This window comes from Rutilus rutilus, assembly GCF_951802725.1.
Source record: "Rutilus rutilus genome assembly, chromosome: 17".
Taxonomy (NCBI): domain Eukaryota; kingdom Metazoa; phylum Chordata; class Actinopteri; order Cypriniformes; family Leuciscidae; genus Rutilus; species Rutilus rutilus.
This window is the reverse complement of record NC_140230.1, coordinates 413,050-428,685: the sequence shown is the minus strand read 5'-3', so window position 1 is coordinate 428,685 and position 15,636 is coordinate 413,050. Positions and strand designations below refer to the sequence as shown.

At 39.2% G+C, this 15,636-nt stretch overlaps 1 protein-coding gene across 1 annotated transcript; it reads right to left on the bottom strand.

Annotated features, from left to right (window-relative positions):
• Positions 1-4,543: 4,543 nt before the first annotated feature.
• On the bottom strand, positions 4,544-15,407 carry sall3a (spalt-like transcription factor 3a). Its single transcript, XM_084385169.1, has 4 exons — positions 14,463-15,407; positions 6,837-9,968; positions 6,331-6,665; positions 4,544-5,290 (listed from the first exon to the last, which is right to left on the bottom strand). Exons 1-4 carry the CDS (start codon positions 14,539-14,541, stop codon positions 4,859-4,861), a joined length of 3,978 nt encoding a protein of 1,325 aa, XP_084241295.1. The 5' UTR covers positions 14,542-15,407; the 3' UTR covers positions 4,544-4,858.
• Positions 15,408-15,636: the final 229 nt, after the last annotated feature.

Here is a 15,636-nt window from a genome sequence, read left to right as displayed (position 1 = left end):
ATAACTGTATGAATGAATAACTGTGAAAGCTTGCAGTTATTGTTTTTCCGTCGCTCGGCCTGTAGATGGAGCACACAGCTGGCAAACAGCCTGAGCTGAGAAAATCATAACCTCATCCAGCGTATCATACTCTCTCTGAATCATCTGAGAAAATCATAACCTCATCCAGCGTATCATACTCTCTCTGAATCGTCTGAGAAAATCATAACCTCATCCAGCGTATCATACTCTCTCTGAATCATCTGAGAAAATCATAACCTCATACAGTGTATCATACTCTCTCTGAATCATCTGAGAAAATCATAACCTCATCCAGTGTATCATACTCTCTCTGAATCGTCTGAGAAAATCATAACCTCATCCAGCGTATCATACTCTCTCTGAATCATCTGGGAAAATCATAACCTCATACAGTGTATCATACTCTCTCTGAATCATCAGTTGTTATGTTCAAGTGTGTGTAATGCCTTCTGCTGATAATAACTGGAGATGGTGAATGACCTGTGTTACTGATGAAACAAACTCATCTCTCAGAAAACCTTGTTTTGTTTTTTATTTCTATCTTTAAAAACACGATCTGTGATGCAGCTCCGCTTTAAGAGAGGAGGTCCTCACTCAAGGCTTTATGGGTAAAACACATTGCTTTGTCCTTTCTAAAACTGTGGCGTTTTCTGCTGTTATTATATATTACAAATATTTTAGATTCAGGTAAATTCACTGATGTGAAGTCTCTGACTGTAAGTGTCAGCAAAGACATGTTTAATACCAGCAAATAAACAGGCTGGACTATTTTAGCTTCTCCTAAATATATTACATTAGAATATGTGTGAATATTACAACGCTAAACTTAATGGTCAAGTTTGAATTCTTGACAACTGAGCGATACATCTATGATCCGTTTCACAGCTGTAGTTCCTGAGCACTGAAGACATCGGCCAGTTCTGCAACTCATCCTTCCCTTTTCGTTGATAAACTGTTATATTTGTGCTATTACATAACATGTGTCACAAGTCCCAGCAGGAACACTAATAACTGCAGCAACATCACATTAAATTAAATGAACTATTTCAACATAAAAAACCTGTATTATTCTTGTTAGCATATTTGTTCACATCTCCGCAGTAATTTGATGTAAATAAAGATTTTGCTCCAGTATACAGTGATTTCATGAAGAAACTCTGAATACAGTAGATCTGAAATTGCATTACCTTATGATTACATGATACTGATGTGAAACACATTGTTTTCATTTGCTTCTATAATGTGATTATGATCAATAATCTCATGGAACGCACTACTGTTAATGAACAACTTTGGAATAGGCTAAGAATCTTAAGCCGGTTCTAAAGATTGTATTGGTCATGTGAATCTCAGTACTGATTGCCCACACCAAACACTGATCCCTAACCCTACCCGTCATTGTAACCTTAACCAATGAAATTAAATATTACTAATGCTGGGATTTCCGCTTAACTGGTTTGCACCCAGTGGGATTTTTTAATAAATTTTTATATTTTTTATAGAAAGATAAAAAATATGGGAGAAATACGGGAAAATATTTAAACGGGATGATAGCGGGATAGCAAGGTAAAATACATGAGAATCCCGGGAAAAAACGGGAGGGTTGACAGGTATGCGTCATTAATATTGTAAGTATCTAGGATTATGAGTTTATCTGTGGTGGCAAATATGGTTCAGAACAAAGATGGAAATTCCTGAATGGCAATAGAAAGATGACAAAACTAGACTCTAACCTATGAGAATCTCATGTCATGTCCAGGAGAGACACTCATCCATATCTGTCAGGACAGCACATTCACAACAACATATTACTGAGTGCATTATGGGAGAATTCAGCGGACTCTTCTCTCTATAGAGCCGAGTCTTCTGTGACAGAACTGAAGGACGTGCATATCTGTGTTTGGGCTCTCAAAACATATTTTCAATTCAGTTGGTGATAAATATGAACAACAGTGTGTTTTGTGATGAATAATCATACTCACACACACACACAGAGACAGTACATCCAGCACCGCTGCTAAATCTGAATCCAGCTATTAAATCATCCGAGTTAAAAAAGCGTGCGTTAACAAAGGGCTTTTAAAACTGCAGCATATTAAATTACATGATTGAATTTCATAAAATTACTCCACTCCCAGACTAAAACAAAAGTCTTTATATTTTTGGTCAACCCTGAAAAATTAAGATTGCAATTTTTTTATTCGTTAATTGTAAGTGATAAGCACAGGAATGTCTGGAATGCAATATTCATAAAAAGAGGGCAAAAACATGGGAAAAATGCAGTGTCTTTGCAGACAGAGAGAACGGGAATCTGTTTTCCCAAAGACAATCTGTGAGCGAGTATTGGACGCAGAAACAGATGTGAATAATCACCATTCATTTGATTAACACTCTTGACACAAAACATCTTTTTTAGTTCATAGTTTAATAGCACAACCCAGTTTTGGTGCCACTGATTCCTGATTCTCTTCAAAACTTCAGCTCAATTTTGCTCTCTCTTTTTTTTCTTACTGTAAGATCAATCCACTAGTTGTGTTGATTGTTTAAACTCATTTTGTAAGATCTGTTGCATTATGATCAGGCCTGATTGTGTCTGGTCATGAACATCATCTGTTCATGCGGCTGGTGAGGCGTTTCCTTAATCTCATTTACTCTGCTGCTCAAATGCATCTTTTTTTTATCCTCTGGATTGTATTCAGTGTTTTAAATTTAGTTTGGAGCTGGTGTTATTTAACACCTCAGTACCCAATAAATACTTTTAGTTACACTTTATTTTATTTTTATTATTTAATCACACAAATAACTGCTGAATAATTTTAATAACTACATGTACGTACTATAGGGTTAAGGTTACGGTTTGGTTTAGAGTTAGTTAATTGTATTTATGCGTTTTATTACAATAGTAAGTACATGTAACACATCACTTTGCAATATAATGTTACCATATAGTGGCCAAGAACGCACTATGTTTTATTGGTTCATTTGTTTATTTCCATTATTTCAGCTCATCGTGAGATCTAAAGCAGGCACTTTATATCTCCTCTACATGAAAAACAGTTCATAAATAAAGCAAATGGTGTTTTATTCTATTGATGCAGAGTTTTAAGCTTTAGGTTAGGCGTAGTCTGTGATAATTACAACTAGTCTTATTTAGTGTCAGTAAATGTGTGTGTCAGTGCATATGCCATGACTGAACTGACACACACTGTAATATCGCATCAATAACACATTCTTCTCTCACACACAAACCTGACTTCATGCGTCCACAAAAATGAATAAGAAAGTGACTCGGAAAAATTCAGTTACTTGTGAGAATGGCCTCACTTGTTTGAGATCTGGCATCTAATGCAATGAAACACAGGAATGTCTGAGTGTCCAGTTCTTCTCATCCACTGCATGTGCTCTAATTTAGGTTACAAACATATTTTTGAATAATATATTTACAGCTATTTAAAAACTGATTCGTTTCCCCAGTTTAAATATCTGTAGACAGAAATCTTTAGATGGAAGAGCGACGAAAGAGAGACAGCATTACACAGACAGAATCTGTTCTCAGTTTATTTGAGCTCGACTGGACAGAATGTCGTGAGGCTCGGGGACAGAAGCTCATATTCCTGTGCTACACATTTACAAACCCCAAAAGCAAACAGGAAAAAGAAGTTGTTATAGATCGCTCAGTCCCACAGTAATGCAATCTCACAAACAAGACCGTTCCTCCAAAAAGTGCATTCACAAACATGACAAATCAACATATTTTTTGTGTTGTTACAAAATGTGCATAACAGTTCTGTCTGTACTCAGTAGATTTGCAGTTCTTCAACACAAACTGTTTTTGTAGAACTCTGTTTTATTTCTTTACAAAGGATAAAAAGAGGCTTGTGAGCGTAGCAGCTTTAGATGCCGTGCCGTCTCGTGGTGTAGCTGTTACACAGCAGGAGATATCCACAACAAAACACCTCAGTATGATTGCATTGATAGAACAAAGATTTTTTTTTTTATGTCTTTATTTCAATATATATTTAGAATTCAAAATTAAATTAAATTAAAATAGATTAATAAAAACTCAGGGCAATTAAATATATTTTAATACCTACTGTTAATTTATACCATAAATATTAAGACACAGAACATTAATATAAGAACATGGCTGAAAAATTAATGTAAAAATTTAAACGACTTTTTCGTCTGGACAAGTGTCTAGTTTCCATGATTGAAAAAGCTGACTAATATATCCAATTTCATGTTTCCATCCATTCATGTACCACAAAGCAACCAAATAAAATCACTCTTCTTTTCTTTTTGCCCATGTCAGCTGACACTCACCAGCCCGATCTCACGGCAATTCGTACGAATTTTACGAGGTGGCTAATTCCTCACTCGCACATTTTTGCTAAATCGTACATATTTTACGAGTTGCCAAATTGGTATGAATTTGTACGAATGACCTACCCCTGACCCATGACCCCCCCAAACCTAACCCTAACCCATCACCCCCCCCCCCCCCCCCCCCCGATTTGTTTAGACAAACAGTACGAATTTGTCCAAATTAGCCACCTTTTCCTCACTCGCACGAACTGGTCGTGAGATAGCGTTGCACTGTGTGTCAGAGCGTCATACTATTAAGAAACATACTGACAGAAACCAGTAAGTACCATGCAAACCTTTCAAGACAAACGTTTTTCAAACGAGACACGTTTTCTTTGTATGAATCAATGTACAGTAGGACTGAAGAACACTAAATATCTAAACAGCATATCAGACTTCATTTGTACAATATAATACATAACTCAAACTGGATTAAGTATTTTTGTCAGTATCCTTTTCTAAATGTACATCATCAATTAATCCCAATTTCTTTGTCCTTTTCCCTGAATCTGGAGAAGGGGTGTCCAGCTCCCACTTCCAGGTTGGTCTTGTCGAGTGTGTTCCCGGGAGAACTGCTCCCAGTGTGAGACCTCTCCATCCCTGCGGACAGTCCTCCCACAGCAGGAATGCCTCCGCCGCTCAGACTAATGGGAATCGGAGGAATGCCTCCATTCTGAATGACAGAGATCTCATTGTTTTTCATTGCCAGTCCATTGGTGATGGCTACAGCATACTGATTCCAGAAGCCTGGGTCTACGTTGATTGCTCGAGCTGTGAGATCCTTCTGAAACATCTCGCTGAACTTTATGGCATCTCCCCCTAGAAGAGCCATTGGGTTCTCCACGGAGAGGCGTCTCCCCCGCCGGGCCGGGGCGTTGTTCCACATGTGGGTTCCCATGTGGACCTGAAGTGAGAACGCTGCTTCAGTTTATATGAATCGCAAAAAAAGACATCATGCTCTTTATTTATATGCTTTTCTGATGTGGTTATGAGTATGTTTTTGTCATTTACGTCTATATTACAAATATATTTGATTCAGTTCAATTCACATTTATTTGTATAGCGCTTTTCGCAATACACATCGTTTCAAAGCAGCTTTACAGAAAATGCATGAGTCCGCATTACAACTGCTATCAGAGGTTATGTATTTCAGAAATACACAAATCACAGTTAGCTAAAAATGTATTAATTTAAACAATGTAATAATTTATGGCAGAAACAATGAGCTCATTGAAGTAATGAATACTTATATAACAGTTATATATATATCAAATACATTTAACTTTTTAAAAATGTGCTTTAGTAAGCTTAACCTCATTTGAAGATAGTAACTGGTAAAAGCTGCAGGCAGCAATTACAGGGACAAGCACATTAGAGGAAGATCTGTTACAGGTAAATATAAAAATAGCATCCTGGTGGAGATTTTATGAAACGTGATTTCAAAGCCTTTATTAAAACTGCTTGTAATGTAATACAGCTGTTTATGACTTTTAATCAATAGGAACAGTAATATGGTATTGTCAGGGCACATGCAAACTTTCATGTAAATATGCCAAAATGTTGCTTTGATTGTTTTTTTTAGGTGAAGATCCGATGAGCACTGTAGGGGGAGTTCAACAAATATCTTTTCAGTTCAATTTCAAAAGGCGCACAGGCAATATGGCCGACCATGGCAAAATGGGTATCACCGTAATCTGCATGACCCAGTGAAACAAAGGAGACCAGATCATGAATAGGATAAATATGAAAGTAATATTTTTTGTTTTGTTTGTTTATTTTTTTACCTCTAGGTGGTGCTAACACCAAACTTGTATGTACCAATATGCTGATGCATTTGTTAAATACTGCATTTGTAAATTTATCCTGTTTTCATTCACATTTTATATAGTTTCGCATAAATATAAACTAAAATACACAAATAGGCCAAATATATTTGAACCATACCTTCAGATTTCCCTTTGTGGTGAAGGCTCTGCCACAGATGGAGCAGCCGAAGGGCTTTTCTCCAGTGTGAGTGCGCTCGTGGATCTGAAGAGCGCTGGCGGACGAGAAGTTCTTCCCACAGGAGTGGCAGTTGTGTTGTTTGGGGGTCCGGCGGGGTGGGGGCGGAGCCAGCATTGGAGCCAGGTTGGGGCTTATTGTTGTGTGAGGGGTTGCGGTGGGAACCTGGGGGCCAACTGGTAAGTGGGGTCCCTCACACAAGGCCGATGGTTTACTGTGTCCATTCTCATATTTCACTGTGCTTGATTCTGAGCTCATAATACTGGGAGTGTTTAAACCTATAAAAAAAAACATAAATTACAGGAAAATGCTTCAGTTATTTACTTTTTTAATTTTAATGTACATATTAGTAGTAACAACATGAAGGAGAGTAGTTAAATTGTCAGTCATTTGTAATTTTGTATATATATGACTATCACTGCCTAAAATAAAATAAAAAACATGACTACCTCTGTCTCTTCCCAGGAACAGCAGACTGAAGTGATTCTCATCTTTGACAAATGGCCTGTTGGGCTGTGTGGCAGTGAGATCTAATGCGCCTGTGTTTTCTGCTCCAGGAGAAGGGGTGTCTGACTGCTCAGACTTCACTGTTGCACTCACTGAAGCAGAATGCAGAGCCTCGTCCTTGCGGCTATTCGCCTGAGGAGGGGACTCGACTCTCGGTGGCTCGAAGTGATGGCTCTCCGGCTGGCTGTAGGTAGGAGACAGAGCCTGCATAGAGCCAGAGGATTCAGACTGTGCTGGACTCCCAACACTGTGGTTCTCCAAGTCTCCCATAGTGGAAGATGAGTCATTCTTAAACATGTCTCCATTTTCCCCATCAATTTCACTCCCATTTTCTGGAGGCTTTAGGCTGAAGGAATGGGTTACGTTAACTGTTGGGTCACTCAGCTTCATTTCATTCTCCAAAGCAACAATGCTAGAGATAAGAGAGGTTGGGGGAGAGGTGCTTGGAGACATATCTGAGTATAAATTGAGTTGTTTTGGTGAGTCCACATTCCCTTCTTTGAGACATGTTTCATCTTCCGTTACTTGGTCCATCTCATCAAGTAGCTCATCATCATAGTTGCTCATGGTGTCTAAGCTCTTTTCATCAAAGGAGAGATCTGTGTCCATGTCCTGAAAACTCTCAGGCAGGGGTGTGTTGGGAATCTGTCCACCCATATGCATGCGGATGTGTTGCTGCAAAACTACGGCATTAGTAAACTTTTTCTGGCATATGGGGCAAGAGTGCTGTACCCGGAGAGGGGGCTTTGATCTGTGAACCCCAAAGTGTGTTTTCAAATTACCCTTGGTTGTGAAAGCACGACCACATATCTTACATTTAAAGGGTCTTTCTCCTGTATGGATGCGATAGTGCATCTTCAGGGCACTCTGACAACTGAGCACACGATGACAGATAACACATTGGTTGGGGTCTGTCATCTTCTTATCAATATTTTCCACCAGTTGCTGTAGTTTTGAGGTCTCTGATGTTTGCATAGAGTCCAGGAGGCCACCAAAAGGAAACTTGGGCTTAAACTGACTGGACATCATTTGTAGGGAGGGATGAGAGACAGCAGACGGAGTATTCGTTGAGTCTGTGATCTGTGTTCTGGTTGTGGTTGTAACTGTGGTTGTAGAAATTACTTGGGGTATGGAAGAAATCGATATGCTGGTTTCTCCAGGCCTGGTGGGGGAGTTGGGTGGTAGATGAAAGGCTTCAGGTTTGAGAACTGGAGGTGTGTCACTCGCCACATTAGGTTGTGGTGAACTGGAAATTTGTGCAATACTGGCCTCAGCAATGAGGTGATTCGGAGACAAAGATGTGCACTCACTTGATGGCGGTGATGGCCTTTGAGGTGACCGACTTAAAGGGGTGAAACTAGTTGAATCCCCATAGTTTCCTAGAATACTGGGCATAGTTGGAGGGAGTTGCAGTGCTACCGATGTTGGGATTGTAGACAAAACAGGTTTGCTGTCCAGCCATGTGGTAACAGGTTTTTCTGGGGGAAAGGACATCCCATAAGGTATACCTGAGCTAGTTGGAACATTGTCCAAATACTCAGGAACAGGATAGGGGTTCATTTGGATATGAGGATACTTTTCTTTGTGTCTCTGAAAATGAACCTTTAAGTTACCCTTTGTAGAGAAGCGATTACCGCAAATGTTGCATTTGAAAGGCCTTTCACCAGTATGAGAACGAAGGTGAATTTGCAGGGCACTGTCACTTCCAAACACCTTAGCACAAAATCTGCACTTGTGTTTGAAGAAGGGATCTTCTGAACTGGGTTTGGTGTCGAACATAGAGACATTTGGGGGCTTTCCTTTGCGGTGCTTCATTAGGGCGGAAAGAGGATCAAGAGCATTTGTTGTTGCTGCAATACTGGCGAGAGGATTAGGGAAGATAACACTGTTGGGCGAGCTGTGAGGTACAAGGGGAAGGCTGGAGGGGGATGTTAGCAATCTCCCATGAGTCAGCGTTAAAGGACTAGGTGTGTTCCTTGGTAGTGAAATACAACAACTGACTTCACCCCCAGTTCCTGTGCTACTACTGGTGCAGCCACTGCTGCTAATCGACACTGAGCATGGTGGCATTTGAGAGGGAACCACATTACTGGCTGTTGGATACAAGGAACTCATTGTGATATTGCTTTTCATCCCAGAACTCACCAGTTGGCCACCTGTCTGAGGGACATTGGAACAGGCTCCCTCCAGAGCTGAAGATAATGAGGCTGAGACCTGTCCGTTTAAAGTGGAGGGTCCCTTGATAGGAAGCTGATGCACAGGGGGTGTGATGAAGCCACGTAGATGAAGCTGCCCAGACATAGTGGGTATGCTGGAGGATGAGGTTACTTGTAAGGCAGCATTCATGCTGTGGTCTACTTGATGGTTGACAGTGGTCTGTGTGGGGGCTTGTTTGTTTATTAGCGCCACCTGGCTCCGAATCTGCTCGATGAGTTGAAGCTGATGGAGCTGTTGCTGCTGCAAGGCCATGAGCTGGTCCAGGATCATGGGGATGGCCATAGTGGACACTTCACCAGCTAGAGCTTCTCGGGCACCCTGAGAGAACTGGGCCACCGCCACACGGGTCCCATGAAGGGTTTCCAGCGTGACGTTAGTGCTGGGAATAGAGTACCCCGCCCCGGAGGACTGCGTGTGGTCCTCAAGCTGAGGTAGGCTTATGTCTGGCTCTGCCAGTGTAACTTGATCTTCAGAATCTGTGGGCTTCTCAGGAGACAGTTCCACTTCCATGGGCTCGTCTTCTTTCTCCAGGACAGCCCCTGGATCCAGCATCATGTCTGCTCCTTCATCAGCTTCAGCGTGTGGGATGAGGCTTCCCCCGGGATCGTCCTCGCTCTCGGCCGGCTCGCTGCTGGGCACTGGGGATGGCTCAGGCACGTAGTCCTGGGCTGGCTCTGAAGTCACCTCATTATCACTGATAATCAACACAAGTGGGTTCTTGGTACAAGTGTTCAGATGTTCACAGAAATCCGACCACTTAAAGAACTCAGCGCAACACTTTTCACACACATGGGTCTCTTCGCTCCCACTGCGGCTCTCATTTCCACTGTCTGAATCCTCCACTCCTTCACCTGAGACTGAGGGGAACAGGAAATTAGAATAAATTCTACTTTTTTTATTAATTTGCATAAATCAAATCAATTTTGCCCTTTTTTCTGGATTTTTGTCTCTCATCTTAGCCACCAGTTTTGATAATTCCACTGTTCCCTGTATAGCTAGCTAATAAATCTCTTAGTGCAATCAGTCTAATCAGTACAGGATGTTTCCATTTAAAAATGGATTCAACACAAGTCTTTGATTTCCAATGTTTTCATTCAATTCAGCTGTTACTCGCATTCCGAACTGCTAACATGAAACCTCAAATATCGGTCTCTTCATTGGTTCTGTCAGATGCGTCATCTATGGGTTTGCAAACACTGGCACAACATGTCTCCTGACAAACTACAGTTGTTGAAGAAACCGCATGTTCTGTTCAGCTGACATACAGCCCTAAATCATATCTGATCATGTCTGTTTAAATCATACATTTCTTTGAGATACTGAGAGATTATCTGTACAAACTATTCCAATGGCATAATATTTTGTGTGTTTGTATGTGTCTATGCTTTATGGTAATTATCTGGTAATAGTGCTTGACTGCAGAGATTGGGTTGGGTCTGATATTTTGTTAATTATGTTATGCAGACAACTGTGAAGAATTAACTTTATAAGCTGAATTAAACATGTCTAAATTGTGATTAGACCTTGCGGAGTAAAACATTTCTTTTTTTTTCTTTTTCTTTTTTTAATCCAACTGGCGGTTGATAATGTTTAGCAGATAAAATATAGTGTATGTTCTACTGCAATATGGATGAATATTTCCAAAAATTCAAGAATAAAATTCATTGTATTCCAAACCAGAAAATAGAATCAAATAATACATATAACAACAAATGTTTTTGACAACAAAGAAATGATGATAATGTACTATAACCCTAATACTAATACTAAGAAGAAGAAGAAGAAGAAGTGAGGAAGAAGGAGGAGGTGATTTATTTCCTCATGTCAGTAGTGACTGGAATAAAATTAATTGGAAATGCTTATTTTATTTAAAAGAGAGAATAATAGTTAACTATGACACATTCATATACTGTCTATTTCAGACAAACTGAAAGTATAATTTTCCCTATAATTTTCTAGATGAGTAAAACAGACTGATATAGATTATATACTGAGATTATATAGAATTATGCAAACTGAAAACACTGTTAGATTTTATATCTGTTATATTCTACCAGTTGCTATATTATAATCTCTTTTACACTATAATGTATTTATGCTTTTATAAGTGTTATGATAAGTGTTAAAAAGACATATAGAGTAAATACATTTCTCATTCTTCGCCATTTCAAAATTAAATACATATATAATGCGCACAAGTAAAATGCCTAAATACACAAATGTGTTAAATGCCACTAATTGACTACTTTTTATTAAAAATGATAATAAATAAATAAAAACCTTTTTTTGTGATAGTTCAAAATGGCTGAAAGTATTTTTCATACAGTAGCACACACACACATATAAACTACTGTATACGATGCACTTGTGCAAACCTACAGCATTTGCTAACTATTACTTCAAATGAAATGTTTGAATTTCTAATATTACTCTTGTTCAGTGTTCATCATGCCCTGTCCGCTCGCAGTGCCAGAGGAACACATGAACGAGCACACCCAGAGACTTCTGCACAGTAATGCCTCTATATCCTCCAGAACACCCGAGCTTCTGTCAATGCTTGCAGATGTGCAGCACAAATATTAATATTGTGTATTAGCATGTGCTCTGACACCAGATTCACCCACACCATGATGCTGACTGGCCGATCTGAGAGCTGGGCCCGGATTAAAAGGTTAAACCAGCATATTTTGGCGTATCAATACGCATTATCTATAGATGCATTATCTATAGACCTCATGTACAATTTCAGCATTGAAAAATACAAAAAATGTGAGACAGTTACATTATCTACATTGAAAAGATCTAAATGAATAATAAAATCCCAACACTATAAAAATGTGTCATGATTACTGTCTAAATTAAATGGTCAAAAATATAATTTAGTACGACTGAACAAACTGGACTACATTACTGTACATTACACCAGTAATTTTAGGTAAGAAAAAAACATCTGATATAAATGCTGTCAAAAAATGTGGACTCAGCGGCCTTGGAAACATGGATGGAAGGAAAAGTATTGTTCAAAAACACACAGAGAATTCAAGCATGATTAATTATGAAACTTTCCATAAGATGTATAAATATTAAATAAAAAATAATACTAAATTGTAAATCTCAGCAAAAAAAAAAGTGTTATGTTTGTTTTAAAGAGTCATAAACCGTGTTAGATGCACACGACAGGACAGAGCATGAAAGAGCTCATTAGTTGTGTGGAGATGAAGGACGACAGAGAGATTATCATAATTAATACACCATAGGACATATGTAAGCCACTTTTCTCAGGTCAAGCGAACATCTGCACAAATTGCATGTAAAGCTTGACATCTCTGGGCCACCCATGCCGGCGCGCCCAGCCGAGGGTTAAGAGCACGCGGTCTCAGAGCAGCTCCTCGGGGACAGAGAGCATCGCCGCTGCTTAATGCCACACCATTCACACACACACAAAAGAGTGTGTTCAAAAGCCAAGCAAACAAAAGAGAATGGAAACGAGCATTTAAAGACTTGTGCGGAGAGAAACACCGCGCTCATAAAGAAAAGGACAGAGTCTTACTGGAAAACCTCTCGCTGAGATGTGAATCAGACAACTGAAGTCAAGCTGGAGATTCAGAGCATACGGTTAAATCCTCAGCGTGACCGATCGAGTCGTTAGATTAGAAACAATCAATACTTCTGTTGCTATTCAAATGCAGTCGAAGTCAGATCATACATCAACAGTGTGTGCCAGAAACTGAAACACCAGTCAATATTAAACGCTCAGGACTGCAATATGTTACACTTTAATTTGTCATTCAATTTTCAATTTTCATTTCTGGTTATTTCTCTCTCTCTCTCTATAAATATATGTATGTATATATATATATATATATATATATATATATATATATATATATATATATATATATATATATATATATATATATACACACACACACCTAGGGTTGGGATGTTTGAATTACTGTTAATTATTGTAGTGTATTATGTGTATGTTGCAAGACTGGCAAATATGTGCTTAAATATGTATTAATAGATGAATGAGTTTTATATGGATTACATATGTATTTACTATATTCTTGAATTGTTATTTAAATAAACATTTGTACGTGTATTTCTATCAGACATAATGCTTGCTGCTTGATGTCTTCTTCAAACTCAGTCGAGAGGTGCTTTCATTTTGACATGCATTTTGATTAGAGTTTCATAGATTAAAGCCACATACGATCAGGAACTAAATGATGACATAAAATAATGACATAATAATCACCTAAAAAAATTAATAACGATAATAAGAACGACATTATAACATTCCTTAACAGCCTCACAAAAACAGTGATTTTCACATGATTTGCTGGTAAAATGTCAATAATATAGTAATAAATGAAGTACAATAAAGTAGCAGGTGTGTATAAACTACAAGAAATGTTGGAATATGAAAGTAGAGAGTGAATGAATGAATAACCGAGATATGAGGAAGGATTTTACTTTCACTGAGTGTATTTTTAAAAACACTGCATGTGATAAATTATTATTATTAGCCAATTATTATTATTATTACTATTGCAAAAAAAGTAAACAGATTTTCCGAGAAAAGTGGGCCGAATTGTTTTAATTAATAACTGCGATGTCATGTAATTACAGCGGCTCGGCATCGTGTTAAACGGGGTTTTTAAGACAATTCCGTGTAAAACACCCCGCGACATAATACTAAAATACTCAATTAAGACGTAGGCATTTTTATTCTGCAAACATGCATTTGCCACCTTTCTTTTTTGACAGTGACTTAGTTAAAGTAAAAAAGCAAATGATCAAGTTAAAAAGAAAAATTTAGAAGAGGAAAATTTTAAATGACAAAAAGATCTTAATATTTCAAGCAGAGAATCGCCCGTTTTCCTTCTTTTAAATGTGTGAAGCGTCTCTGAGTAACAAAACTCAATGTTAATGTTTCTGCATATTTACACCAATAAAAGTGATAAATTAAGCTGTATGTGAATCTGTTGAACTAGATAATAATTTCCTCTCATATTGTATTTGTTTTATTAGATAATATTTGATTCGAGTTTCGAATAAATCGCCGTTTGCTGTTTATGTTGCTAAATCATAATTGTCATAATTTCAGAAAAGCGGTTTAAACATTTTCAGTAGTTTATATACATCGATGCATGCACGGATGTCAATTTAACTTTAAAATATAACGACAAAAGTATTCGATCGCTGTCGAAATGAAGTCGCACGTGGGCTAGTCGCGAAACTAATGTTTGTTTGTTTTAAAGGCTATTTTCCCAACGCGCATCGCTGGCGTTAACTAGCAAGAGTTCAGTGCAGCTTCATCATCATCCTCATCATCATCAGCTCACCGTGACCCGGCAGCAGGACCGGCTCGGGCTCCTCGTCCGACCGCAGGTGCTGGGGCTTCGCTTGCTTCCGACGGGACATTCTTCCTCATTCACACTCATCAGAAGATCCGCGCAGAATCTGCTCAGAAACTCACGCGTTTGATCGGAGTTATCATTATGATAGTGAATGATCCTCTGGATTGGCAGAGCTCCAGTGGGAACAACTGAGATGGAAATGAGGGACGGACTCCGCAATTTACTACTTCACCTTCAACTCTCACACACTCACACTCTCACACACACTCTTCCAGCCGAGATCACCTCCGCCGCCCAGAGGAGGAGCACACACTGATCGCTCCTCACTACTCTTCCTCACGGGATCAGTTCTGCGGGATTTTACAGGAATATTCCCAAGAGTTAGTGAGATGATTCGGGCGGATCCTGTTCAGAATAACTTTTCTTCTTTGTAAATGTTCCTTTCTTCCATTACATCCCATCAACGCTTTATAATCTGCGTCTCTATCAGTAAAGTAGAGAAGAGCATGTCCTCCGCCGGTGTTAAAGCGGTCCCAGTGTCAGCAGGAGTTGTCGCCACGAGCCTGAAGGAAGGAGCGTGTGTGTGTGTGTGTGCTGTGAGATCGGTCTGAAAGTTAGTTAAAGTGCTCGAGTGATGTAAAGTTGTCGAGTTTTGAGCTCCTGATTCTCCAGGCCTGTGGATCCCCGAGACTCTCCCGACGCGTGCGACGATCGCGGTGTCTGACGCGCTCGACTGGGCGTCAGAAGTTAGTGAGCGGTCGGTGCTGGCGCTGGAGGTGTGTGTGTGTGTGTGTGTGTGTGTGCGCGCGCGCGCGCAGAGCCACCGCTAGGATACAGCAGGACACACCAGTTCACCGTCATCTGATGCTCAAGGCGGCATGAAACTGACCTGATAAAATTACTCACTCCATCTGCTTATTAACACACACTTCCATATCCCGGGAATATGAGCCGAGTTTGGGAAGAGAAGCGTTAGTGGGCCTACAGGAAAGATCAGTGGGAAAAAAGCGGCGATTTAAAATACATGTGTTTAATACGAGCTTACCAGTAATTGCATTTTGTTTTCTAATCCTGTCTAATTATTGTCATGCATGTATTTTTTTATTTTTTTCTGTTTGACTCTGATATTAATATCATTAATTTAAACACAGAACTGGGA

Excerpts from the sequence above, each read along its gene's own strand:
- sall3a (XM_084385169.1), bottom strand. The coding sequence starts at position 14,541 with ATGTCCCGTCGGAAGCAAGCGAAGCCCCAGCACCTGCGGTCGGACGAG. Across the intron at positions 9,969-14,462 it reads GGTCCTGCTGCCGGGTCACG|TCTCAGGTGAAGGAGTGGAG; the intron begins GTGAGCTGATGA and ends TGTTCCCCTCAG. Across the intron at positions 6,666-6,836 it reads GTTCCTGGGAAGAGACAGAG|GTTTAAACACTCCCAGTATT; the intron begins GTAGTCATGTTT and ends TTTTTTTTATAG.